The sequence below is a fragment of the Ceratotherium simum genome, chromosome 2 (assembly GCF_057802395.1).
Source record: "Ceratotherium simum simum isolate JZ-2026a chromosome 2, ASM5780239v1, whole genome shotgun sequence".
Taxonomy (NCBI): domain Eukaryota; kingdom Metazoa; phylum Chordata; class Mammalia; order Perissodactyla; family Rhinocerotidae; genus Ceratotherium; species Ceratotherium simum.
Window position 1 is genome coordinate 54737912 of NC_141901.1, and position 26575 is coordinate 54764486.

The following is a 26575-nucleotide window of genomic DNA, read 5'->3' on the forward strand; positions in this document are numbered from 1 at the left end:
GTTAATAAATAATTACAATTTTTTTTTTTTTTTTTTGCTGAGGAAGATTTGCCCTGGGCTAACATCCCTTGCCAATCCACCTCTTTTTTTGCTTGAGGAAGAATTGCCCTGAGCTAACATCTGTGCCAGTCTTCCTCTATTTTGTATGTGGGACACAGCCATAGCCTAGCTGGTGGTGAGTGGAGTAGGTCTGTGCCTGGGGTCTGAACCCGCGAACCCGCATCACCGAAGTGGAGCATGTGGAACTTTAACCACTTGGCCACAGGGCTGGGCCCAAAATAATTACAATTTTTATCAAAGTATAAAATACGTATATAGTTTAATTAGACTTATGACTTAAAGTGAAAAATAGTAGTCCATTCTGCACCATCTCCTATGACCCTTTCCCATATACATATGCATCAGCTTTTTTCTGTAATTAATAAATCCAAGTTATACATCATTATTTACTGTAGCGCTTAAAAACATTGCCTAACCCACAGAGATTCTGATTCAATTGAATGCACCAAGATGATGTACAATCTGAATGAATCAGTAGGTATCAATTTAGTCACTTTTGTGATCAAATAGAGTTAATGGTTTAAAACAACAACCATTCTCAGTGTGGTTTATGGACCCCTCAGGGACCTGAAGACTCAGGGTTCGAGTCCTTAGATTCCACATTGTAACTAATCGTTAAGAAACTATCACTTACTGAGTTTTAATGCAGTGTTAAAGAAGAATATCCACAATTATATGAAAAAGCTATTAGAATACTCCCTTTTCCAACTGCGTATCTGCTTAAGGTTGCTTTAGACCAAAAACTTTGAGATCTGTTGTCTTAAAAAAGAAATAGACGTCATATTTATTGGTAGGATGGGGTGACCATGTAAATCATAAAAAATCTGGAAAGTATTAGTAACTAAAAGATTGGTATTTTTAGGGATTATAAATATGAACTAAATAAAAAAAAGGTCTAGAATCAATTTTCACATATTCTGAAGGATAGATCCAAAATCCTTCAAGCATTCTGTTTAGCAAATTGTTAATTTCTCTTCGAGGATAGCATATCTAACTTCTTGTAATGTGGATTGGATTTACCCTGAATGATAAGGGAGACACAAACAGTTGGAAGTTTGCAGAGCCAGGTTTACATTTTTTTAGGTTCTTTATATGCAGTTTGATCAAAATCATGCATTTCATAACTGCTGGGTGTTTGGCTAGCCAGCTACAGTAGTTATATTTCTTTCACTGGTGCTTTCTGTTTGGTTTTATTACTGTTTTGTTTTTCTTCACTCTGTTCAGTTTTAAAATGGAAAAGAAGGCAAAAGAAGGTAAGATTTCCTAGACCCTGGGATTTACCTTGAGGCAGGTGGTTCTATAAGCCATGAAGCTGGACAAGGGCCAGTTATAAAGAGCAGTAGATTAGCTACTTCAGCAGTAATGGCTTCAGTAAATCAGCCTTTCTGGATTTGAATGTTTCCATGTGAATTTGAAACCTAAAACTGGTCTACACTTAGTAACAAATTCTTTTAAGATTATCGATTTTAGATATTTTCTGCCTCTTTTAAGTTCACAAAATGGCCATTATCATTTTAGCAAATGGCAGCGGCTTTGTTTTAAATGTTGATGGAGAAAGTGTAGAGAACATAATGAGTACTATTTCCAAGCGCTTTTGTAACCCTTGTAACCCTTCTCTTTTGGAGTGGGGACAGAGCATGGGGGGGTATAGAGCACAATTTTGACTTTCCAGATTAGTTTACTTGCACAATTCCTAAGAGTTATGAGAAAAGGAGAGAAATCAGAACATCTGGATGGTGATTCTTGTCACCACCATCATCGCCCAGAAAAGTTAGGATTATTGTTTCCCACTGCAGATTGATGAAGAACTTTCTCATCACCCTATCACTTTTTTTTTTAATCTCTCTCTCACTTTCAGGCAACTACTAGAGGGTCATAAAATAATAGCTAAGCTAGTAGGAAGACTACTGTGCACATTGTAAGGATTAAAATCTTCAACTTGAATCTCTTTTAGCCTCTTGCTTGGCTGGAGTATTCCTTCTTCTCAATGGGGCTCTGAATACTGTGCAAGGGGGCCTGCTCTCATAATTTACTTTTTGAATGAACCCTTTTGTTTATAGCTGAGATTTGGTCAGTTTAAAATAAAATAATATGCGTAGATAATGACATTATACACTCTTTTTCTATTATGTACCAACAGAATTTTTAAGTTAATAAGGACAGCCATTTGTCAGATGGTGGCAAAATTGTGTTGAATCCATGTCTAGTTTTTCGAAGTGTTCTTTTTTTTTTTCCAAAATTTGGATACTCTTATTTCTCATATTTTCTTTTTGTTTCCTTCTGAATCTTTTTAAAGCTTCTTGAAGTTTTAAATCTAATTTTGACACTATGGAATAAGGTATTATTAACTTGATGAGGCAAGTCTTGGTGACTAAAAATTGTAACTGCCTTAACTAACTGGGAAAAATCATAGCTGGCAGCTAAGCTCAAAGTTTAATCACGTCCAGCACATATTAGCTGTTCGAGTCAGAGCTTGATGTGTTAAATAGCTGTACCGTCTGTGCGTGGATGTCTCTCTGTAAACATTCTTAGGCGAATTAATCTTTTTAGTAGTTATTTGATTGAAAAATTTTGAGTGCTTTTCTCTTTTTTCATACTTAGATGAAGGAAAAACTCATAAAGTTAATGCCTGGAGCAGTTCTATTTAACACAATTTTAGAATCTAGACTGTTTCCTTTAGCAGAACTGAGCTGTTAAATAGCTTTTTATTCTATTCATTCCAGTAGAAATTTCAGGAAGCTTCAACTTGTAAATATTTTTATCCTACCTGAATCATAGGTGAGTAAAATGCCCTAGGACAAAGAACTGTAATCTTTAAACTGGGTTATATTTTTAAGAGAATTATTCTCCAGATTCTCAGATTCGGACGTACCCTTAACTAAAAATCATCTCTCCTGAGAATAGATGCCTGAGGTCTTGTGCTTCTCCTTTTCCAATTTGCTTTATGCAAAAGCCCTTACCCTCACTACAAAGGCAACGTATATCTCTCATTTATCGCAATTCTTAGCGTGGTTCACTGCCCCAGGCTATAAAAATCTCTGGGGCCCCCAAGGAAGGGAAAGTTCCAGAATGCATAGGAGTTAGGTCAGAAATATTGGAGGAGGCATAACCTTGTTCTATCTGGACAAAAAACTTCTGCCTTCTCTGTTTTCTAAGTTAAAATTAGATTTACAAAGGCATATAGTTATCACAGGGATGAGTATCAACATATTTATTTCAGGGCCGGCCCCGTGGCTTAGAGGTTAAGTGCTCGCGCTCTGCTGTTGGCGGCCTGGGTTCGGATCCCGGGCGCACACCGACACGCCACTTCTCCGGCTATGCTGAGGCCGCGTCCCACATACAGCAACTAGAAGGATGTGCAGCTGTGACATACAACTATCTACTGGGGCTTTGGGGGGAAAAAAATAAATAAATAAAATCTTTAAAAAAAAACAAACAAACAAACAAAAAAAACCATTTATTTCAATTAAAATGAGATGACTTTTACAAATCTGTTTTGCTTGATTGGTTTAAAATGGGCTGGCCAGTTAGATTTTTATATAGTAAGTATTTTTCATAAATTGGACAAAATCTTTAGTGCCAAAGTTTTGATAAATATATTTAAAGCACGTAGAATACAACATATAAAATGCCAGAAATTGTATTCTTTGCAACTATTATGCTTAATAACAAATTTTAGATGTCAAATTAAAATACAAGGAGGGGTACATATTTTTTCTGTCTACACAAAAACCTGCGTATAGAAGTTGATAGCATGGGGCCGGCCCTGTGGCTTGGTGGTTAAGTGCGCGCGCTGCGATGCTGGTGGCCCGGGTTCGGATCCCGGGTGCGCATCGAGGCACCACTTCTCCGTTCATCCTGAGGCCGAGTCCCACATACAGCAACTAGAAGGATGTGCAGCTACAACGCACAACTATCCACTGGGGCTTTGGGGGGAAAAATAAAATAAATAAAATCTTTAAAAAAAAAAAAAAAAGAAGTTGATAGCAGCTTTATTCATAATGGCCAAAACTTAGAAGCAACCAAGATGTCCTTCAGTAGGTGAATGGATAAATAAACTGTGGTACATCTAGACAATGAAATATTATATAGTGCTAAAAAGAAATGAGCTATCAAGCCATGAAAAGACATGGAAGAAACTTAGATGCATATTACTAAGTGAAATGCATATTACTAAGTGAAAGAAGCCAATCTGAAAATGCTACAGTATTGTATGATTCCACCTATATGATTCTGGAAAGGGCAAATCTCTGGAGACAGTCAAAAGATCAGTTAATGCCAGAGGTTGAAGAGGAGAGAGGAATGAATAGTGGAAGCACAAAGGATTTTTAGGGCCGTGAAACTACTTATCATGATACTATAATGTTAGATACATGTCATTATAAATTTGTCTAAACCCACAGAATGTACACCAAAAGTGAACCATAAAGTAAACAGTGGATTCTGGATGTGTCATATAATGATGTGTATGCTAAGAGTAAACTTACTAAAGACTATGTTCCAAGGAAAAGAATATTATTTTAGGATGTGACGCTGTTTTCATGTAGAGGACAAGCTAGGGATCCTCAGATGGGCCAAGTGCCTGAAATCAGGACAAGCTAGCAATTCTGGCTGTGCAAACCGTATTCTTTGGCAAGGGAGAATTATGCTTCACGAGATTAGGACCTATCTGCAACTCTGGTGAGGTTGGGGATAACTTGGCAATGTCTTCTCTTACTGACTAAAACTGTTCCACAGAGAAAATGGAGAATATGTTTTCTATTCCCCTGGGGACTTCAGCTTTTTGTCAGCCATGTTTGTCTGCTCCATCCATGAACAAGAATAGGTCGAGAATTATATTTTAATATGGCACAATTTCTCCCATCCTGATGAGATAATCAAGGGGAATTCCTTACAGGAACAAATTTATAATTGCTGTGATGGCCTCCAGTCCATATTTGATCCCATCAGTCTTGGCTCGAGCATCCTCTTGGGAAGTTCCAATACCATGAGGATGTGGGCGAAATGCCCTTGCCTAGCATTCTTGAACCATTTCTCCCAGGTAGTTCTAAAGGAGCACTACGGAGTATGGCCCACAGATCAGTGCTGGTCTGCTGTGCATTGCCTGTCCATGATAAGTACGAACATTGAGAGTAAGCATTTAGAAACTTTTATAGCAATTTCTTTTCTTTTTTCTCTATACCCAGTATGTCTCTATAAAATAGTATCAATATATACTCTTTATAAAGACATTGGTATAGGTATATGTATATATATACCTATGTGTGTCTATAAACAATATACTATTTTGCATGATTTAAAATTTTATATAAATGGTGTCATACCACGTGTGTCTATGGTGGATTTTAGAAATGGTGTTCAACATCCATTACATCCTCTTCTATATGTACTTATATTCTTCTCTGTGTACTTATATTGCAGAGGCTTTAAAGCTAAAGACTACAATTCCTAGGTTCCCTGGCAACTGTATTTCTGGATTTGATTTAAATTCTGCCTGTCAAATGCATTCGTGTAAGATTTGTAAGGCAATTAGAACAGAGGTCTCAATGTCTAGTCACTGACTGAGATTTTGAGAAGCAGGACACTTTGATGGTGCTGTCATAGGAGGCACATGTGGTTCTGGAGCTAACCACAGAAGTTAACAGCCTCTGATTGTGGTGACTTCCTGAGTTTGATGATTACCTGATTTGGTCAGCTTCTTCTTTTGCTGGCTTCCTAATTGTGGCAATAAGAGATATGATTATGGAGATAGTGGCTTTCTGGTTATAGAAGGAGGAGCAGCTCTCTTGGTGGCCTGATTAGTGCTTTGGAAAGCTTTTTGGGTCCAGGCGAACAAATGTGGGAGTCTTGGGATCCTAAAGGGCTGTACTGTAGAACTAAGAGTGAATTGGAGGTAAACCAGTCCTCAAATGAACTGCAACCTAATTTCAAGTCATCTGGATGGGCAAAATAGATCCTTAAAATATTCTTTTTGTGTGTGTGTGAGGAAGATCAGCCCTGAGCTGACATCCATGCCAATCCTCCTCTTTTTTTGTCGAGGAAGATTGGCCCTGAGCTAACATCCGGGCCCATCTTCCTCTACTTTCTGTGGGACACCGCCACAGCATGGCTTGACAAGCGGTGCATCGGTGCACACCTGGGATCCGAACCCAGGCCGCCAGCAGCGGAGCGCACGCACTTAACCACTACGCCAAGGAGCTGGCCCCCTTAAAATATTCTTAAAGAGAATTCGGGTTTGTATAGCCCTAGGTAAATGAAAATCATGACTGGAGAAAGATAATATCCTAGGCCCAAATTCTTAGTACAGAGAGACAAAAGGATGGGAAAACACAGAAGAGAAAGAGAATAGATACCACGGGAAGGTCCCGCTTACATCTAGTTGGGGTCTCCGAGGAGTAGAAAGAGGGAATGGGGAAGAAACAATATTTGAAGACATAGTGACTGAGAGGTTTTTAAAATTGGCGTGAATTCTGTTTTGTCAGCATGGTTATCTATTAGTTGTGTAATCTCCATTTTCTCACTAGTTTTTTAAAAATATTTTTCTCTTGTTGGGTTTCCTCAAACTGTAGGTTCATACTATTCATCAAATCTGTAATATCCTTAGCCAGTAACCCTTGAAAATTGCCTCTTTCCCACTCTTCTCTTCTTCCAAAGTCCCATTAGATGTATGCTGGACCCTCCCATTCTAAACTACATGTTTCTAAACCTTTCTCTCATAGCTTCAGAATAAAGGTCTCCCCTGAATTCTGACTTTTTTCTTCAAACCTATCCTCCAGGTTCACTGTCTCTCTTACCAGCTATGTTCAGTCTGCTAGTTAACCAATTATTAATTTCATTGAGTATACTTTTCACATTTCTAAAAGTTCTGTTTCAAATCAACTAGTGTTTTTATAGTATTTTGTGGGGTTTTTTTTTTAGTGTTTTTAATGCCTTATTTCATGCTTTTAACCATTTTAAATATCCATATATCCAATGTCTGTAGTTCTTGAGTGTCTAATCCAGCTGTGTTGGGTTGGTTTTACTTCACCCATGGTTAATTGATTCTTGATGTGTTTTGAAATTTTAGTTTGTCAGCTTGTGTTTGGCAGGGTTTTGTGAGAAATGTTTGCTAGCAAAATCAAACATAATATATCTGGAAGAACAACAGAGGTTTCCCACAGACATACGTATAAGCTCACACAGGCCTGTAGTTGTGAATTCTCAGGAGAGAGTCTTCTGTCCTCTTCCTTTTCCTCTTCTTTCCTTTAACTACTCTGATAGCCAAGACAGAGAAATTTGCCTGCCATCTCCTTTTGCTTCTCTGTTGTCTCCCTTGTGCCACTGAACAGATTTTATCTCTCTTGTCACTATCCTTGGACTTTTTTTTTTTTGATGAGCTTTATTTAGGTCTGATTTACATACAATAAAAGTTGCCAATTTTAAATGTATAATTCAATGAGAACTACTGCCACAATTATAATAACAGATCATTTCCATGACCCAAAAAAGTTCTCTCATGGCCTTTTGCAGTCAGCCTCCTCTCTCCGATGCCTGATCTGTTTTCTATTACTAGAATTTTGCCTTTTCTACATCCTAAGGTAAATGTAACCATACAGAATATGGTCTTATGTCTAGGCATTTTTCACTTAATGCTTTTGCGATTCATCCATGTTCTTGCATGCATCGGTAGTTTGTTCCTTTTTATTGCTGAGTAGTATTCCATTATATGGCTATACCAGATTTGTTTATCCATTTACTTGTTGGACATCTGGGTTGTTTTCAGTTTGGGACCATATAAGTCTTCGTGAAGATGTATGTTTTCATTTCTCTTGGATAGTACCTAGGAGTGTAATGGCTGGGTCATATGTTAAATGTAGGTTTAACTTTATAAGGAATTGCCAAAATGTTTTCCAAACTGGCTGTACCATATTGCTTTACCACCAGCAATGTGCAGGTTCCATTGGCTTCATATCCTCATCAACTGTTAGTATTACCAGCTTTAATTTTTGTCATTCTAGTAGATAAGTATTAGTATCTCGTTATGATTTCAATTTGCTTTTCACAAATGACTAACAATTTTTCATGTACTTTGTCATCCATGTATCTTCTTTGGTAAAGTATCTGTTGAAATCTTTTGCCCATTTTTTAATTGAATTCTTTGTCTTTTTTGCTATTGAGCCATAAAAGTTCTTTTTATGTTTTGGACATGTCTTTTGTTGGATATATATTTTGTATATATTTTTTCCCAATCTGTAGCTTGAAATCCAGTTTATAAACTTTTTGATAAAAGTGCTGTTATGTGCCTTCAGAAATCTTTGCCGTATTTATTTATTCATTCATTCATTTATTTAGTGAGGAAGATCAGCCTTGAGCTAACATCTGATGCCAATCCTCCTCTTTTTGCTGAGGAATATTGGCCCTGGGCTGGCATCTGTGCCTATTTTCCTCTACTTTATATGGGACGCCACCACAGCATGGCTTGACAAGTGGTGCGTTGGGGCGCACCTGGAATCTGAACCCGTGAACCCCGGGCCACTGAAGTGGAGTGCGCACACTTAACTGTCTACCACTGGGCCAGCCCTAATCTTTGCCTAATTAGTTGAATTTCTTAGTAATGTTTCGTAGTTTTCAGAGTACAGATCTTACACATCATTTGTCAGATTTACCCCATTCAGTTTTTTTATGCTATTGTAAATGGTACTTTTTAAAATTTCAAATTTTGGTCCTGTATTGCTGGTTTATAGAAAGATAGTTGATTCCTGTTTGTTAATCTTGTATCTTGAGACATAGTTAAATTCATTTTAGTTCTAGTAACTTATTTGTATATTCCTTGGCATTGCCTACATAGACGATTATGTCATCTGTGAATAAAGACAATTTTACTTCTTCCTTTCTCGTCTTTGTTTCTTTTTTCTTTTTCTTGCCTGCGTGCACTGACTAGAACCTCTAGTACAATGTTGAGTAGAAATGATGAAACCTAAATCCTCGCTCTCAGGAAAACTTCCGCTAGGGCCTACTTTCTTCCTACCCCTACAATGTCATTGTCCTAAATTGTGTTTGAAGTGTTCAGATGGGTTGGAAGAAACAGTATTTAGGAGTTAACTACTATACTATGAAGCTAGATTTGTGTTTTAGACTAAGGAATGTTGTAGCCAACAGTGAGCTTGTCATCTCTGACCTGTTTTTGTTACTGTAATATAGTCTGAGTGGAGATAATTTGAAATGGACATGCTAACAAACTATTGCAGGATGAGTTGTAATATAGGGTGGAAGTTGGCTTTAAATAAATTAAAGGAGACCTTCCTGAGAAGACAGGTAGGACTACCACCAAACCCTCATCCCATCTTCTCCTTATTCATAATCTAATAGGGAGTTTCATTTTCTAACTTCTGTTCATCAGTACTAGGTGGCTTCAAGAAAAGGAATAGTCTTTGATTTGAAACTACCATCTTTTTTTTTTTTTAATAATTTTATTTATTTATTTTTCCCCCAAAGCCCCAGCAGATAGCTGTATATCATAGTTGTACATCCTTCTAGCCGCTGCATGTGGGACACGGCCCCAGCACTGCCGGAGAAGCGGTGCGCCGGTGCACACCCGGGATCCGAACCGGGGCCCCCAGCAGCGAAGCGCACGCACCCAACTGCTAAGCCACGGGGCCAGCCCGTGAAACTACCATCTTTTAACATCATAGTTCAATTTGTGAGTTTAACTCTATTGACTAGCTGTTGTTTAGGAGTTTTTCTTGTCCTATAGTGGAAAAAATACCTTGATCAAAGCCATAAGATAGATAAAAGGAAACTTTTCTGAGAAACTTTTCCAGCCCATTAAATGAAATTCTTGTGTGTTCAGCATGATCTTCTATCTTGCAAATTGCTACATATCTAGTGAGTCAGGTACACGTTTCCTAATACTTTTTTCAGCTTATAAATAAGAGAAAGGGGCCGGCCCCGTGGCTTAGTGGTTAAGTGCGCGTGCTGTGCTGCTGGCGGCCCGGGTTCGGATTCCGGGCGCGCACCGACGCAGCGCTTCTCCGGCCATGCTGAGGCGCGTCCCACATACAGCACCTAGAAGGACGTGCAGCTATGATATACAACTATCTACTGGGGCCTTGGGGGAAAAAATAAATAAATTGTTTAAAAAATAAATAAATAAGAGAAAGTATAAAGAAAGTAAGTATTGAAGAATATGTTTTGGGAAAAGGGAAAAACGTATAAAACCTATACTAAAACCTGAAACTTTTGTAGGGTATGTTATGTGAATTTTGCAAGCAGATAAGTCAAACGAGGCATTTAGTTATTCATGGTAATTTGAGGAATTATATTAACTACTAAAACTAGTAGGCTTATTTGAAATGCAAAGGTTATATTTATTGAAAAGGATTTAGTTCGATTATGGTTTCCTAAATGGTGAAGAGCTATTTTCCTTTTACCTACTAAAAACTATGGGCAATACAATGGCTCTAAAACTTTTTCTGATAATGTCCTTAGAAGATAATGTCTATTGGACAAGTAACATTGAAAAACAATTCAGTTACTTGAGAGCTAGGTGTAAAGGGTAGAAGTGCTTTGTTGTTGGGAGTGCTTTATTGTTGACAGACTGTTTTAATTTTATATCTTTCAGATATTTGGATTTGAACTGCATTTTGGAATTCATCTACACTTAAAATGCCACCAGTAGTTGGAGGTCCAGTTGGATACACTCCCCCAGATGGAGGCTGGGGGTGGGCAGTGGTAGTTGGAGCTTTCATTTCCATTGGTTTCTCTTATGCATTTCCCAAATCTATTACTGTATTCTTCAAAGAAATTGAAGGTATATTCAATGCCACCACCAGTGAAGTGTCATGGATATCCTCCATCATGTTGGCTGTTATGTATGGTGGAGGTAAGTACCCACTAAGACCTGCTATTTTAATTTTCATTAAGCAGCCAAAGGGTCTGTATTAGGTAACTTTTTTTTTATGTCTTATTCAGTGAGTTTCGAAATGTTATTTCTTGAAGCTTTATGTTTAGAGTCACGTTTTTCATTCCCATTAACAATGGCAACTGAATAACATAGTTCATAGTCTCAGGTGAAATCTTTTCATGGTGTTAGAGTTAAAGAACTGAGTAAAATCTCCCCCTTGTTCCTGTTGATGTTATTAGTCCTAAAAGCATTTCGGCTACACCTTAAACTTAAGTTTTATCATTTTTTCCCTTCTGTTTTCTTTGAAATGTTGTGAAGGAGATGAGGAGAGTAAGTTGCTTACTTAACATCATTTAAAGTATTGGGCTGGCCCCGTGGCCTAGGGGTTAAGTTTGGCGCACTCCACTTCGGCAGCCTGGGTTCGGTTCCCCAGGTGCGGACCTACACCACTTGTCAGCAGCCATGCTGTGGCGGCGTCCCACATGCACAATAGAGGAAGATTGGCACAGATGTGAGCTCAGGCCAAATCTTCCTCAGCAAAAAAAAATAATAATAAAAAAATAAAATACTATTGGTTTCACCTTGAACATCAAATCACAATTTAACATGTCAAAGTCAAAGCCTACCATAGTACTTAAAATATGTAGTTGCTTAGCAGAGATTCTAAAGCCAAGTGTATTTATTTACTGGGATTGACAACGTCTCACGTTGCTTATTTAGCCAAGCTTTTACTTCTCTCATTCTTATTTTTGGGTGGCAGTTTAGGACCTGAGATTATTTTCACATGTGGCTTTTTAACAGCCTGTAAAAAGACTCTATATTTCGACTGTAAAACCTTATAGCCTTAGGCTTCTAACCTGGTGGCAGATTCAACCAATATTCATTAAGCCCTGTGCACATATTTCACATGAGGCTAGGTGTCGTGAGTGATAGAGAACACTGATCCTGATCCTTGTCTTTGAGAAGTTTATAATCCTGTTGATGGGCCGGCCCGGTGGCTTAGCGGTTAAGTGCGTGCGCTCCGCTGCTGGTGACCCGGGTTCGGATCCCGGGCGCGTACCGACGCACCGCCTCTCTGGCCGTGCTGAGGCTGCGTCCCACATACAGCAACTGGAAGGATGTGCAGCTGTGACATGCAACTGTCTACTGGGGCTTTGAGGCAAAAAATAAATAAAATAAAAATTATAAAAAAAAAAAATAATCCTGTTGAGACAATAACATAAACTCATGAAACAGGAATAAGTAGTTGAAGTTGTAATTTAAGTAAGTACATAATTTTATTTGCACAGAAGAAAACAGGTAACCTGGTTGCCTTAGAGAGAGATAAATTGGGTGACTGGCAACAGGAGTGGGAATACTTATTTTTATCCACTGTATATCTTTTTGTGTCTTTTAAATTTTGAACGTATGCCTGTTTTGTCTATTAAGTACTTTTTAAAAGAACACAAGTACTAAATTTTAGTACTTATTTTTTTTAATAAGTTCGGAGAAATCAAAAGGGTCTTTGGACGTTATCTAGCTTCTGAGAGCCAATAATTTTGGAGGCTTTGACTTCTGTCTACCAGGATTTCTAGTCAGGTTTTGACTATGATGGCTAGAAAAAAATTGGTATAAAAATTATCCAGGGGTACTTCAGATGCTCAGTGTATCTTTAAGCTGACTACAAACCAGAGGGTTCACATGTTGCAATTCTGAGCTGCTGAAGAGCTTGAGAGCCACTTGTATTTTGCATCAAAAGTAAGTGATGTCAGTTGTGCTAATGGCACATGACACTTTCTTTTGGGAAAACAGTTCCTTCTTTGTCCTCGCCCAGAGATAACTAGCACATTTCTCTGAATTTGTGTTATAATAGACCTATAAACTGTACCCCTCCCTATTTTTAATGATAGCTAATTGGGGCCATTCTTCCTGAAATAATTCTGTAAGACAAATTGCCTATCATGAGCTTTGCGGCAGAATTTTCACTAAATGGGTTATTTTGTTTTGATTGGCTCCTAAGTGTATGTCCCCTAAGAATTATCATCACTTTTACAACTGCCATAATCCTTTAACTTGTGCATTTGAGCTATACCCTCAACACTAATGTTTTGAGCTATGAGTGGTTTAGTTTTCTTTTTTTTAGTGCTTTGCTTCAGAGATACATACTGATGCTTGTTAGAGTGTGAGTAATACTGCAAACTTTACAGCATTAACTTCTACTTCACAAAGTCAACATTGTGGCAATATTTTGATCTTTGTCATTCTGACCCTACAAAATCTGTTTCATGACTAATTTATATGGAAATATTTTATGAATAGTCTTTCAGTATTTAATTCTCTCATCTTATACAAGCTGTAATTCAGATTACTTCCAAACCAGCTGTGGCCTAATATTTTCATGAAGTGGCTTATAAGGTCAATGAAAATTTCTTTATACATGTCCTTGGTTAAGCCTAAAGTCTCTCATGGCATTCAGTTCTTGACCCAGCCCTTTAGAGAGATTTGATTCTCTGAGACACTAAGCTTTAATTCCCTCTTGCATGTTTATTATATGTAAGTATTCGTCATATATACCATAATTTGATTTTGGATCCCTGGAACCAGAGCCTGTCCTTTTAATCTTAGGACACCCTACTGCAACTCTGAATGGTAGTACTAGAATATAAGTAACTGGGGAATTTTCCATAGTGTTTCTGGAAATAGAATATATCAACATATGATCAGTAGTATATTCTGAAAATGTCAATTCTGTATATGTTTTTAACAATAGACTTACTTTTTGGGAACTAAGTATAGAATAAACAGAATAGGGTCAGAATTTACTGTGCTAATAGAAGAGAAACATGATTTGTATGTCTTCTGCTTTATAATTTAGTTCCAAAAATACAGAGTCCATGTAATGGGGAGAAAACGGGCTGGGTTTGAAACTTGGTTCTCACTAGCTTTGTGACTTTGCAAGTTCAAACATCAGTTCTTTTCCTTGTGTCCCCTTCCCTACTGATGCATTGCAGTGACCCTTTCTTATTTTTAGTCATCTACCTTAACCAGGCAGACAAGTTATGGTGTCATGTAAACAAAGTTGTCGTTTCCACAAGTCCGTATCCATGAAGTAGAGACATGAGTGTTATAAATAAATGAAATTCAGTGGCTGTCATTCAGTTTGTAATCAGCAAATATTTAGTGTACTTAAGAGTTGTGTACTTACAGAATGTACTTAAGTTGTACTTACAGCTTTTACAATACTTTGGATAAGGCTGTCCTATAATTAAGACTTAAAAATTTAGAAAAAGAGAATTACAGATTATACCTATATGTAGCAAGTAAGAAGAGGCCATTTGATTTTTGTATTCGAAAACTGATACATGAAATGCATAAAATCTTCTTCTTCCTGATCCTTATAATACTTCACTTTTTATTTGGTTTCTTCTCTTACATTCAAGAAAAACTGACTATTTTGTACACATCTATTTAGCTGAGGAAATTTAATCTGGTTTTCTTAGATAACACTCTATTTCCTATCCTCTTGAGTTAGACCCAAGGATATTTGACTGTTATATGACTTAATCTTCTCCTACAAACATTTTTTCACAGTAAAAGACAGTAATATAGGCATGGAACCAGGTTAACTCTAAAAGACATATTCAATTCAATACCTGAGACAGCTGGATGTAAATGGGACCGGTTTTTTTGTTTTATTTTAAGTTTAGATGTCCTAATTGCAAAACTACTTAAACTTGGAAAAAATAATTATGTATTTTTGTATTTGTTCTTTTCTTCTTCTTCTTCTTTTTTGTTTTGTGTGTGAAGAAGATCAGCCCTGAGCTAACATCCGATGCCAATCCTCCTCTTTTTGCTGAGGAAGATTGGCTCTGGGCTAACATCCATGCCCATCTTCCTCTACTTTATATGGGATGCCGCCACAGCATGGCTTGACAAGCAGTGCGTCGGTGCGTGCCCAGGATCCAAACCTGCAAACCCCAGGCAGCCGAAGCAGAGCGCAGGCATTAACCGCTGTGCCACCAGGCCAGCCCCTTCTTTTTTAAAAACATGAAACGAACCACATTTATGATAATGTGTGAATAATGCTCTAAAATCATCTCATCATGTCAGTGTACCTGTTCAAAAATTAAAACAGAGCAAACTTAGTAGATATATGTTGATCATATCCTGGCTACATCAAGAAGCCTATTAACATCCATTACCAAGGTGTTTTCAGCCTGTTCTGCCTTATAAGAGAAAGATTGAGGACAAACTAAAGTCTTATGTTTTAGTAAAATTCTATCCAATATTTCTGGATATAGAAGATACACAATGTTTTTTAACATCTTCGTTTTCCAGTACACATACCTATGACTATGAAATAATTATAGAAAGCAATATTCTTACTATTGCCTTTTGTTGTGTCTATTTTGAAGGACTTGTCATTTAGTGTCACTAATGCCTTGTGTAGATGTGAGGGAGTAGGTTCCTTCTATACTACTAAATTTTTGGTTATCTCTTAGGTCCTATCAGCAGTATCCTGGTGAATAAATACGGCAGTCGTCCAATCATGATTATTGGGGGCTGCTTGTCAGGCTGTGGCTTAGTTGCAGCTTCTTTCTGTAACACTGTGCAGCAGCTTTACTTGTGTGTCGGCGTCATTGGAGGTGAGTTGCTATTGATTCATTTTCAAGCATTAGTTTATTGATGGCTGTTTGGTATTCCCCTGCATTAGTCTTTCAGATCTTTTGAGTAAAATTCCTTCCTTATAGAAATTACTTGATTATCATTTTGAAGAGCTGTAAATACATTGAGTACTAGAAAAGCAAACTTTTAAAGAAATTGCTCTCATACAGTAGGTATTCATTTCTTGTTAAATGAATGAATGAATTGAAAGAGATGATTGAATCCCTTGTCCTAAGAATAGTCAGTGGTGGTAGATAAAATGTGTGTAGCAACTTTTTGCAAGGGTGGTCATTGGTTATTATTCTCTCTCATTACTTCTTCCTCCCACAGGGAGTAGGCTTCTATTGGAGCAGGAGAGATTGTTAAACGTAAAGCAGGAATTATCTGGTAGGATGTCCAGATACATTTCTGAGGGATAGAGGATTCACTTGATAATCTCCCCCGCTTTTTTTCAGTAGCCAAATTAATGAACTGCTGATGAATATAATAAATTAAGATTACTCATAGCTTCACAGTTCAGATACTATCACTATTAGCGTCTTGATGTATATCCCTCTAAACTTTTTTCTGTGCACAAACATATAACCTTTTTTTAGAACAAAAAAGGATCAGATTATGTATAATGTTTTGTAAGTAGTTTCTTCACTTAACAATATATCATGAACATCTTTACATGTCATTAAATATTCTGATAACATTTTTAATCTCTATTATTCCATTGAAAAGATATACACCATAATTTTATTTGACCTCTTAGTTAATTGTTGAATATTTATGACTTTGTTTTTGCTTTTTTACATTTTTTTACTATCAGTAAACAGTATTGCATTGATAGCCCTTTGTGAACATGAATACTTTCTTAGGATAAATTTGTAAAAGTGGAACTGCTGTGTTTTTTTAAATATATATAAACTAAATTTCCCACCAGAAAAGTTATACTCATTTATAGTTCCACCACAATATATGAAAGAGGACACACCCTTGTCAACAATGGAATATTATATTTTTTAATCATTGCCAATTTAACAGGTGAACAGTATCTCCTGGTTTTAATTTGCATCTCTTTGATTATTAGGAAAGTAAATGTTTTTTATATGTTTGTGGCTATGTATTTTTGTTTTGTTTTGTTTTTGTTTTACAAAAGGCTTATTCACCACCTTTGTGTATTCATTTTCTTATTTAAGAATAATGTGTAATAACTTTACATGTTAAATTATTATTCCTTTGCATGAGAGACAGTTATTTTTCCAAATTAATTTTTTCATATTTAATTGTGGTAAAATACACATAACATAAAATTTACCTTCTTAAACATTTTTAAATGTTCAGTTCAGTGGTATTAAGTATATTCACACTGTTGTGCAACCATTACCACCATCCATCTCCAGAACTCTTCTCATCTTGCAAAACTGAAACTCTATACCCATTAAACAATAGTGCCCCATGGCCGGCCCTGTGGCTTGGTGGTTAAGTGCGCGCGCTGCGATGCTGGCGGCCCGGGTTCAGATCCCGGGTGCGCATCGAGGCACCACTTCTCTGTCCAGCCTGAGGCCGAGTCCCACATACAGCAACTAGAAGGGTGTGCAGCTGTGACATACAACTATCTACTGGGGCTTTGGGGGCAAAAAATAAAAAAAATAAAATAAAATAAAATCTTAAAAAAAAAAAAAAAAAAAAAAACAATAGTGCCCCATCCTCCCATCCCTCTGGAGAACCTGGCAACCACCATTATACTTTCTGTCTCTATGAATTTGACAACTCTATAAGTACCTCATATAAGCGGAATCATACAGTTTTTGTCTTTTTGTGACTGGCTAATTCACTTAGCATAATGTCCTCAAGGTTCATCCATGTTGTAGCATGTGTCAGAATGTCCTTCCTTTTTAAGGCTGAATAATATTCCATTGTGTGTATATGTCACATTTTATTTATCCGTTCATCTGCCGATGGACGCTTGAGTTGCTTCCACCTTTTAGGTATTATGAATAGTACTGCTATGAACATGGGTGTACAAGTATCTATTCCCAATTTTTTATTTATTTATTTATTTTGTGAGAAAGATTAGCCCTGAGCTAACATCTCATGCCCATCCTCCTCTTTTTGCTGAGGAAGAATGGCCCTGGGCTAACATCCGTGCCCATCTTCCTCTACTTTGTATGGGACGCCACCACAGCATGGCTTGACAAGCAGTGCATCGGTGCACACCCGGGATCCGAACCCGTGAACCCTGGGCCGCTGAAGCAGAGTGTGCAAACAAAACTGCTGAGCCACTAGGCTGGCCCCAACCCCATTAATTTTTTGCTATACAATTTTGTTTGGGGGCCAGCCCCATGGCTTAGTGGTTAAGTGCGCACACTCCACTACTGGCGGCCCGGGTTCGGATCCTGGGCGTGCACTGATGCACTGCTGGTCTGGCTATGCTGAGGCAGCGTCCCACGTACAGCAACTAGAAGGATGTGTAACTATGACGTACAGCTATCTACTGGGGCTTTGGGGAGAAAAAGCCGAAAAAAAAAAAGAAGAATTTTGTTTGAAAAAAATTTGATTTAGTCTTTCTACTTTTTTCTCCTCATTAAATGTCTACAATTTTCAAGTATTCAAAACTCTCAGTCTTTTATGATTTCTGTCTAGTATATTATTCTTAGAAAATGCTCCTCCAAGATTATGAGAATATTTGCCTACTTTCTTAAATACCCCCTCCCCTCTTTTTTACATTTAAAACTTCTGGATGAATGACAATATTTGACATAAAATGAGAAGAAAGAAATATAACTCTATTTGTTCCCATGTAGTTAGTCAGTTTGTTCATTTGCTCTTCTATTCATTCATCAAATATTTATTGAGCAACAACTATATGTATGTTAGGTGCTGTGGGGATAGAGCAACAAGTCAGGCGAAGTCATGTTCTCTAATGGGAGGAGGCAGACAGTAGTACTCACAAATATATGAACAAATAAGAAAAATATCAGGTAATGATAAATGCTATAGAAAGCCTCAAAACAAGGTGTTCTGACAGGGAAGGACTGGGTAGTCAATGAAGGTAAGGGCTCATTGAAGAGATGACTTTAAGAGATCTGAGTAACAACAGAGAACTAGCTTTGTGAAAATCTAGGGGAACATAGGCCCTAAGTCAGCAGCAGGCTTATTAGCACAGGTGGGAATGGTCTGGTATGAGATCAGGGAGGGAGGTAAGGACCAGGTAAAGGTTATGGATAGGAAGCCATTAGCAGGTTTGAAATAGGGGAGTGACCTGCTCTGGTTTATTGGTTTAAACCTCTGTGAATAGCTGAAACATAAATAGTAGGGAGCAGGAGGGGGCCAGGGAGAGCATCTAGAAGTTATTTGAATATTTACTTATACTAGCACTATTTATTGAATAATTCTTTCAGCAGTAATTTAAAATGTCACTTTTATCTTACATTAAATGTTTATATATATTTCAGGTCTGTTCCTGGACATTCTGTCCACTTTCATCCATCAGCGTTTACCTATTCCTAAGTCAGAGCCACACTGTTCTAATGACTGTAGCTTCCATTTAAATATTTGTTGTGGTTAGTCCCACTCTTCCCCCTGCACCACTAAAAATTTCCTCGTTGACTCCCATGTATTTGTTCGCTAAGTATGTTTTAGTGTCACTTTACTTCATCTCCAAATGAAATCCACTGATATGTTCATTGCAATCACATTAAATTAGTACATTCATTTGGGGAGTATTGACATCTTGACAGTGTTGTGTTTTATTGTCCAAAAACTGTGTGCGTGTGTGTGTGTGTGTGTCGTTTTTAATTCTCCAACCCTTCAGGAAAGTTACACAATTGTAGGTATATAAATTGCACATTTTTTGGTTTTGGGTACTATTGTAAGAGGAATAATTTTGTATTGCATTTTCTATTGTAAAACTTTTCTATTTGATAACTGTCTACTTGATCACCTTCTCTGGTTTTAATCCTTCAGGTAATTTTGTTAGATTTGACTAATAGACAGTTATTTACCTTCAAATGATATAAACAAAAATAATAAAAATAACTAACATTTATTGAGTGCTTACTACATGCCAGGCACTGTTCTAAGTGCCTTATGCACAACAGTACCATGTGCCTGTTTTACATATTAGGTAACAGTCACAGGAGGGTCAACTTGTCTGACATTACACAGCCAGTAAGTGGTGATGCTAAGATTTGAACCTATGTAGTCTGGTTTTAGAGTCCACACGTTAAACCACTACCCAATATGCCCTCTGATTATGAGGATTTTTGTCTCCTTTCCATTATTTTTACCTCTTATTTTTATTTCTTTGGTTGAGTAATTCCAAATCTATTTCTGACATTTATTACAGTATGTGATTATTTTCTCTCTCCTCCCCAGGTCTTGGGCTTGCCTTCAACTTGAATCCAGCTCTGACCATGATTGGCAAATATTTCTACAAGAGGCGACCATTAGCAAATGGACTTGCCATGGCAGGCAGCCCTGTGTTCCTCTCTACCCTGGCCCCCCTCAATCAGGCTTTCTTTGGTATCTTTGGCTGGAGAGGAAGCTTCCTAATTCTTGGAGGCTTCCTACTAAACTGCTGTGTGGCTGGAGCCCTGATGCGACCAATAGGGCCCAAGCCAACAAATGCAAAGAAAGACAGGTCTAAAGAGTCCCTTCAGGAAGCTGGAAAATCTGATGCAAAAAAAGGGGCAGGTGATGCAAATACGGATCTTATTGGAGGAAACGCCAAAGAGGAGAAACAATCAGTCTTCCAAACAATTAATAAATTCCTGGACTTATCCTTGTTCACGCACAGAGGCTTCTTGCTATACCTCTCTGGAAATGTGCTCATGTTTTTTGGACTGTTTACGCCTTTAGTCTTTCTTAGTAATTATGGCAAGAGTCAGCATTACTCTAGTGAGAAGGCGGCCTTCCTTCTTTCCATTCTGGCTTTTGTTGACATGGTAGCCAGACCTTCTATGGGACTTGTAGCCAACACAAGGTGGATAAGACCTCGAGTTCAGTATTTCTTTGCTGCTTCTATCGTTGCAAATGGAGTGTGTCATCTGGTAGCACCTTTATCCTCCAGCTATATTGGGTTCTGTGTCTATGCGGGATTCTTTGGATTTGCATTTGGGTGGCTCAGCTCCGTATTGTTTGAAACGCTGATGGACCTTGTTGGGCCCCAGAGGTTCTCCAGCGCTGTGGGATTGGTGACCATTGTGGAATGCTGTCCTGTCCTCCTGGGGCCACCGCTTTTAGGTATAGTATGTCTTCCTACTTCTGAGGTTCTGTTAACATAAAACATGCATAGAAGATTGGGAAGGTGATAGAAAGCAGAGATCAGTGAGCTCCTTGATGGCGGAGAGCAAGTCTTTCTCATTTCTATGCCCTCAGTGCTGGCACAATGCTTGGCACAGCATAATTGTTCAAATACTTATAGGATTAAAGTGAAACTGAAAGGAGAATCAAAAACTGTTATAAACTTAACTATTTATTAAAATAATTTTTTCTGATCATAAAACTAACATGTTTATTATAGAAAAATGTATAATATACACTCTACCTTTAAAATACTGTTGGTAATTTCATTTTAATTATGGAATTTATCTCAGTAGTAATATATAAAATAATGACAGTAGCTAACAGGTGAGGGCTCGGGTGTACCAGGGACTGTCCTAATCATTTTACGTATCCTGTCATATCTCACACATCTCTATGAGGTAAGACTGTTATTGTCTCCACTTTATAAATGAAAAAATAGAGGCTTCTAAAAGTGAAATAGGGCCGGCCCCGTGGCTTAGCAGTTAAGTGCGCACGCTCCGCTGCTGGCGGCTGGGGGTCGGATCCCGGGCGCGCACCGGCGCACCGCTTCTCTGGCCATGCTGAGGCCGCGTCCCACATACAGCAACTAGAAGGATGTGCAGCTATGACATACAACTATCTACTGGGGCTTTGGGGGAAAAAAATAAATAAATAAAATCTTTAAAAAAATAAATAAATAAAAGTGAAATAACTTGCCCAAGATCACACAGCTAGTAAGTGACCATAACACTCGATGAATTATTCTCGAAGAATACCAAATTGTTTACATTTTAAAATTATTATTAATACAAATTACAATAATAATTTGGACTTTGCCTGGATATGACTCCTGCTTTTGAGATTATGCATTATAAGGGAAGGAAGGATACATAAAAGAAGATCCACTACTGACTTTTCCCAACTTCCCCACCCTCTCTCCTCCCTATACCCGATGAGATTCCAAGTCCTGTCAGTTTTCACCTCCTAAATCTCTTCCTAATCTGCCCATTCTCTCCATCACACCGCCCCCCTTCTCCACAGCTCCTGTCTCCTACCTGGGCTGCTCCTAACAGTAGCCTTCTAACTGGTTTACCCATATCCGCTCTAGCTGTTCTTCAGTCTCTAAGGGCTCTCCAGTTCAGAACTCTTAGAATGTTCTTAGAACTCTCCAGTTGCTTCCATTGTTCACAGGGTGAAGATCAAATTCCCTAATGTGGCCTACAAGGCCCTGCAGGGCCTGGCCCACCTCTCTCTCCTGCCTCATTTCCTACCACTCCCCTTTTGCTCTCTCTGCTCCACACCCCTCACACCCTGTGCTTCCTCCTACCACCTGCCTTTGCACTTGCCCTTCTCTGCCTGGATTCTTTTCCCATCCCCTTTCTCCTAGATGACTCCTATCCTCCTGTAAGTCTCAGCTTAGTTTACACTTTAAGAGAAGCCTTCCTGACCCTGTGTACTGGTCCCAACCCCCTATTTTCTGTTTTCAAACCCTCCTTGTAGCCTTTGTCACAGTTTGTGTAAGAATTTGATTAACATTTTTCTTCTCCACTGAACTGTGAATGTTATCTCCTTTGCTCACCCTTATCCTCAGGGGCCTAGCAGAGCCAGTGATGGTGTTTGTAGGGCTCAATAAATATAGCTGAGTGAACCATGCCCTGAGTTAGAAAACCATATGGAATCGTATTTGAATTGGTTATATTAAGTCCTTCATAGATGTGGGGTAGGGTCTTCCAGACTTTATTCCTTGAGATACCAATTTTAAGAGATGCTAATAAATTTTACTATAGCAAGGATTTCATGGCCAAAAAAATGTTGGAAACATTAAGTTAAATAGGTTTCTTTACTATAGGACCTCACAAAGCCTTTAATATGCTAATATGCATTGTGAATCTTTTATAGAAAAGAATAAGATACACCATTTCCTAAATTTATTTGACTTTGGAAACATTAGGGAGGAATCCTTGTAGCACAATGGTTATGGATGGGTACAAGCTTCAGAGTCAGACTTTCTGGGTTTAAAGCTAACCTATTTCACTTACTAGCTTTAATGTATCTCTGCTTCAGCTTTTTTCATCTGTACAGTTAGGATGATAATAGATAGAATCTCCTGTTTTGAGGATCAAGTGCTTAGAATGGTGGTTGATGTTAGTTAATTTTTTAGCATAGCACGAGTGTTCACAGGAACATTCTTTGGGAAATGCTGATGTGAGAGAAGGAGTATTGGTCTGGGAACCTGGATAGCTCTGTTGCCTTAGGCAAGACTCCTAAACCTCTTTTGAGCAACAAATTTTTCCATTGTGTATTGAGAGAATCGATTCTGGGTGAGCTCTAGGTCTTTCACAATTCAAATTTGCCAAAATTCAATTACTTTCAAGTTGCTAAAAATAACAGAATATGCAAGGCCATCCAAAATCACTGTGACATCATAAACAAAAGATCAGATCATTTTTAGAAATTCTTTTTTAGACTAATTTGTCATTTGTGGGCTCTTTGAGGATTGGGTTGACGTTTTCTTTCTGAGTGGATCCTTAAGCTTTATTTGGGAAAGGATATACTTGTTTACTTATACCCACATAACTTTTTTTTTGGAACTCTTTAGGTCGTCTCAACGACATATATGGAGACTACAAATACACATACTGGGCATGTGGCGTAATCCTAATCATCGCAGGCATCTATCTCTTCATTGGCATGGGCATCAATTATCGACTTCTGGCAAAAGAACAGAAAGCAGAGAAGAAGCAGAAAAAGGAAAGTAAAGAGGAGGAGACCAGTATAGATGTTGTTGAGAAACCAAAAGAAGTTACCAATGCAGCAGAATCTCCAGAGCAGAAAGGCACAGAAGGAAGCCCCAAAGAGGAGGAGAGTCCAGTCTGAACCCGTGGGGCTGAAGGGTAAATGGAGCAGCCTGTGACCCAAGATATCTGAAGATATTCTGCTGGCCTGTAATCTACCAGTGGTGCTCAATGCAAATAGTGGACATTGTGTGGAAATCATACCAGGTGTTCATTGATGGAATTTTTGTTTCACTCCTTACCAGTTGCCTGAATTAAAAATGCCATATCTTTTGGGGAGGAAGTGGTTGGCAAAGAATGAGGGAGGAACGTCTTTTTTTTTCTTTTTTTTAATCTTAGCTTTTAACAGTGTCAGAAAGATTATAATATGTGCCTTAAGTTTTAGTCTTTAGAACTCTTTAGGGAGCCTTAACTTTTTAAAGCATTCTGCTGAATTCATCTATTTTAAGTGTCATGTTAAAAGAGAAAATAACTAACTTGTTTGAAGCAAATCTAAAATTTAAAATTATTCTTGCTTCATTGTAATTTGTAATATATTGTCAGACATAGTTACTGGAAGATTTATGAATAGAAATATTGGTTGGAAGTTGGGGCTTTTATAAAATTCTGACTAAAATATTTTCCTAGCATCAGTAGTTAGTTGCCTGGCATATGTGCCTGCTAGCTATATATTTAGGAACGTAAAGCATAAAACTTTGGAAACTTCTTGGCTGTTCTAGACACATTGTACTCATCAGCACCCCTCTAGTATTGTTTCTTGGAATGCTTATTAGAAGCCAAGTGCTTGAGAGTTAATTTCATTAAATTATATTTTTGTTCTCCTTTTCAGAGACCTATTTTGAGTGGTTATAGATCATTGCCCTTTTGAGATCACTTAGTATTATTTTTTTCGCTGTAAAAGTATTAAAATATACAGAACTATATATTTATGCTTCCTTGGTAAATACAACATATCTAATTAAATGTAGACAGATATTTCAAACAGCAGCTGGATTCAGTTTAGGTTTTTCCAAAACCTCAGTTAAGCTGTGAGACTTGGAATCTTTCTGTTTTCCCTGGAATTTTCCCCCTTTGATCCGTAGTAGTTCCATTTATATCTGCATCTAGCTTAGAGCTGTGTGTGAGATACTCAGTCTTTGTATGTTTAAGGTTTTTTTTTTTTCCCCCAATGTTTGCTAATTAAAGAGAGCCAGAGAGATTTGGCCCCAGGCAAACCAATGAGGATAAGATTGGGAGGGAAGTTGCTAAGTGTACTTACTTTTAATAAATAACTCTTTTTCTTTTTTCTGAGAAGGCCTTAAAAAAAATTATGTTTTGCTTAGAATTATTGGACACATTCTTACTCTCCACACAAATCTAAAGAGTTGTGACCCTTTTCACTTACCTGAAAAGTAGAGAAATGGGTTTATTTTAAGGATAGGAGGGAGGATGGACCAGAGTGAAACGGTATTTCTTAACCTAATATCTTTTAAATTGAGGCAGGAAGATAATGATAGACATTCAATGAATTATATTCAGTGCATTTTAAAGTAGCATTGTAATTGACAGCGAAAGTGTAGATACAAAACCTTGTATAAGGGGCTGGCTTTTCCAAATAAACTTTTTTTTTTTTTTAAAGAAATGTTTCTTCTTTAAAACGTGTATTTTCTTGAGGAAAATATTGCTGTCTTCATTTTCTTTATCAAGATTCAATTTGGCCCTTGCTGATATTAAATTAAATCATTCAGCTTATGTGCTTTGGGATTTGTGTATATGGCTTGTTTTATTTTAGTTTTTCTTCTTTCCTTTTCTTTACCTTAAGATAAGCAGGAGAATTTTAAAACCACCTCTCTGAAAGCAACCAGAGCAGTTAACCTTAAGGACACAATGAAAACTCCCTTTCTGTGTCACGGCAGATGGAGGAGGAATTTTGGGGGAGGAGCCCGCTGTGATTGTTGGCAGGTTTGGCTCCAGTTTGGACTCTGCCATTTTCCACGGACCCGAGTCCATAACCTCTGTGTGTCTCTTTCCCCTTCTATAAAAATGAGCTTTACTGTCGGTGAGATAATATGAGTAAAGGAAATGTGCAAAAAAAATTAAGAAAAAGTAAAGCAAGTTGACTCTTGTTAGTGGAGTGAGGGGTTTGTGGTGCAGTTTCACCACCCCTTATGAGAAGGAAGGGTTCTGAAGTTGCTGTATTCGGAAGCAAGGGTTAAAAATTGGCTCAAAGCTGGAACTACACCTTTTATCACCCAGTCCAACCCTGACTTTTTCCCACTGAAGATACAGGCTTAAGGGATGTATTCAAGATCAATTTTGGTAACAGAGCCAACACAAAAATCCAATATAGACCTACTCTGTGCCACCCTTCCTTGTTATAAATCAGTTAATCCTGTGTTGCAGTTGTGTTCAACACTGGAAGCAGCTGGGCTTTCTGATCCAGTCCGTTGTCCCGTATTCCATGTGAGAACTGAACTTGTTTCAGTTCACACAGTTTCACTGGCTGCTTTGGGAAAATAGATGTATGCATGGAGGACCTGCCCATCCTTGCTCGTCTCTGTCCCACACCCTCTGTAAGTCACGGAGAGAACGTTTACAGCGCTTAAGTAGTTGTAGTGCCAGTAGTCCAAAGAGGCTTGGGACTGTTCAAGAGTACACTCTGAAACAGGATCCCAAGTCAAAGCTGGAAAATCATTTAAGAAACTAATAGGTTGGACAACTGCAGTCGATCATGGTAACAAACAAGACTGTATTATCACCTTATACTCAAGTCTATTGAGAATTTAAATTAACAAGCCAAAATAAAGGAGTAATTTCTACAAAAAGTATTCAGAAAAGCATGATGGTAAAACAAATTGTGGAAAACTCAGAGATGTATTTTATCCCAGATTTAATCACATTGATGATAATCCTTTGGATTTTTGGGTTGTCTGAATTTAGT

General features: G+C 37.8%; 1 protein-coding gene across 1 annotated transcript in view; it reads left to right on the forward strand.

Annotated features, from left to right (window-relative positions):
* SLC16A1 (solute carrier family 16 member 1) overlaps window positions 1–25396 on the forward strand; it is a 39208-nt gene extending 13812 nt beyond the window's left edge. The window contains exons 2-5 of the mRNA XM_014780015.2: window positions 10661–10921; window positions 15424–15567; window positions 19952–20818; window positions 23460–25396. Coding sequence (XP_014635501.2) covers window positions 10705–10921; window positions 15424–15567; window positions 19952–20818; window positions 23460–23737 — 1506 coding nt within the window. The 5' untranslated portion in view covers window positions 10661–10704 and the 3' untranslated portion in view covers window positions 23738–25396. The remainder of the gene's footprint in view (window positions 1–10660; window positions 10922–15423; window positions 15568–19951; window positions 20819–23459) is intronic.
* Window positions 25397–26575: the final 1179 nt, after the last annotated feature.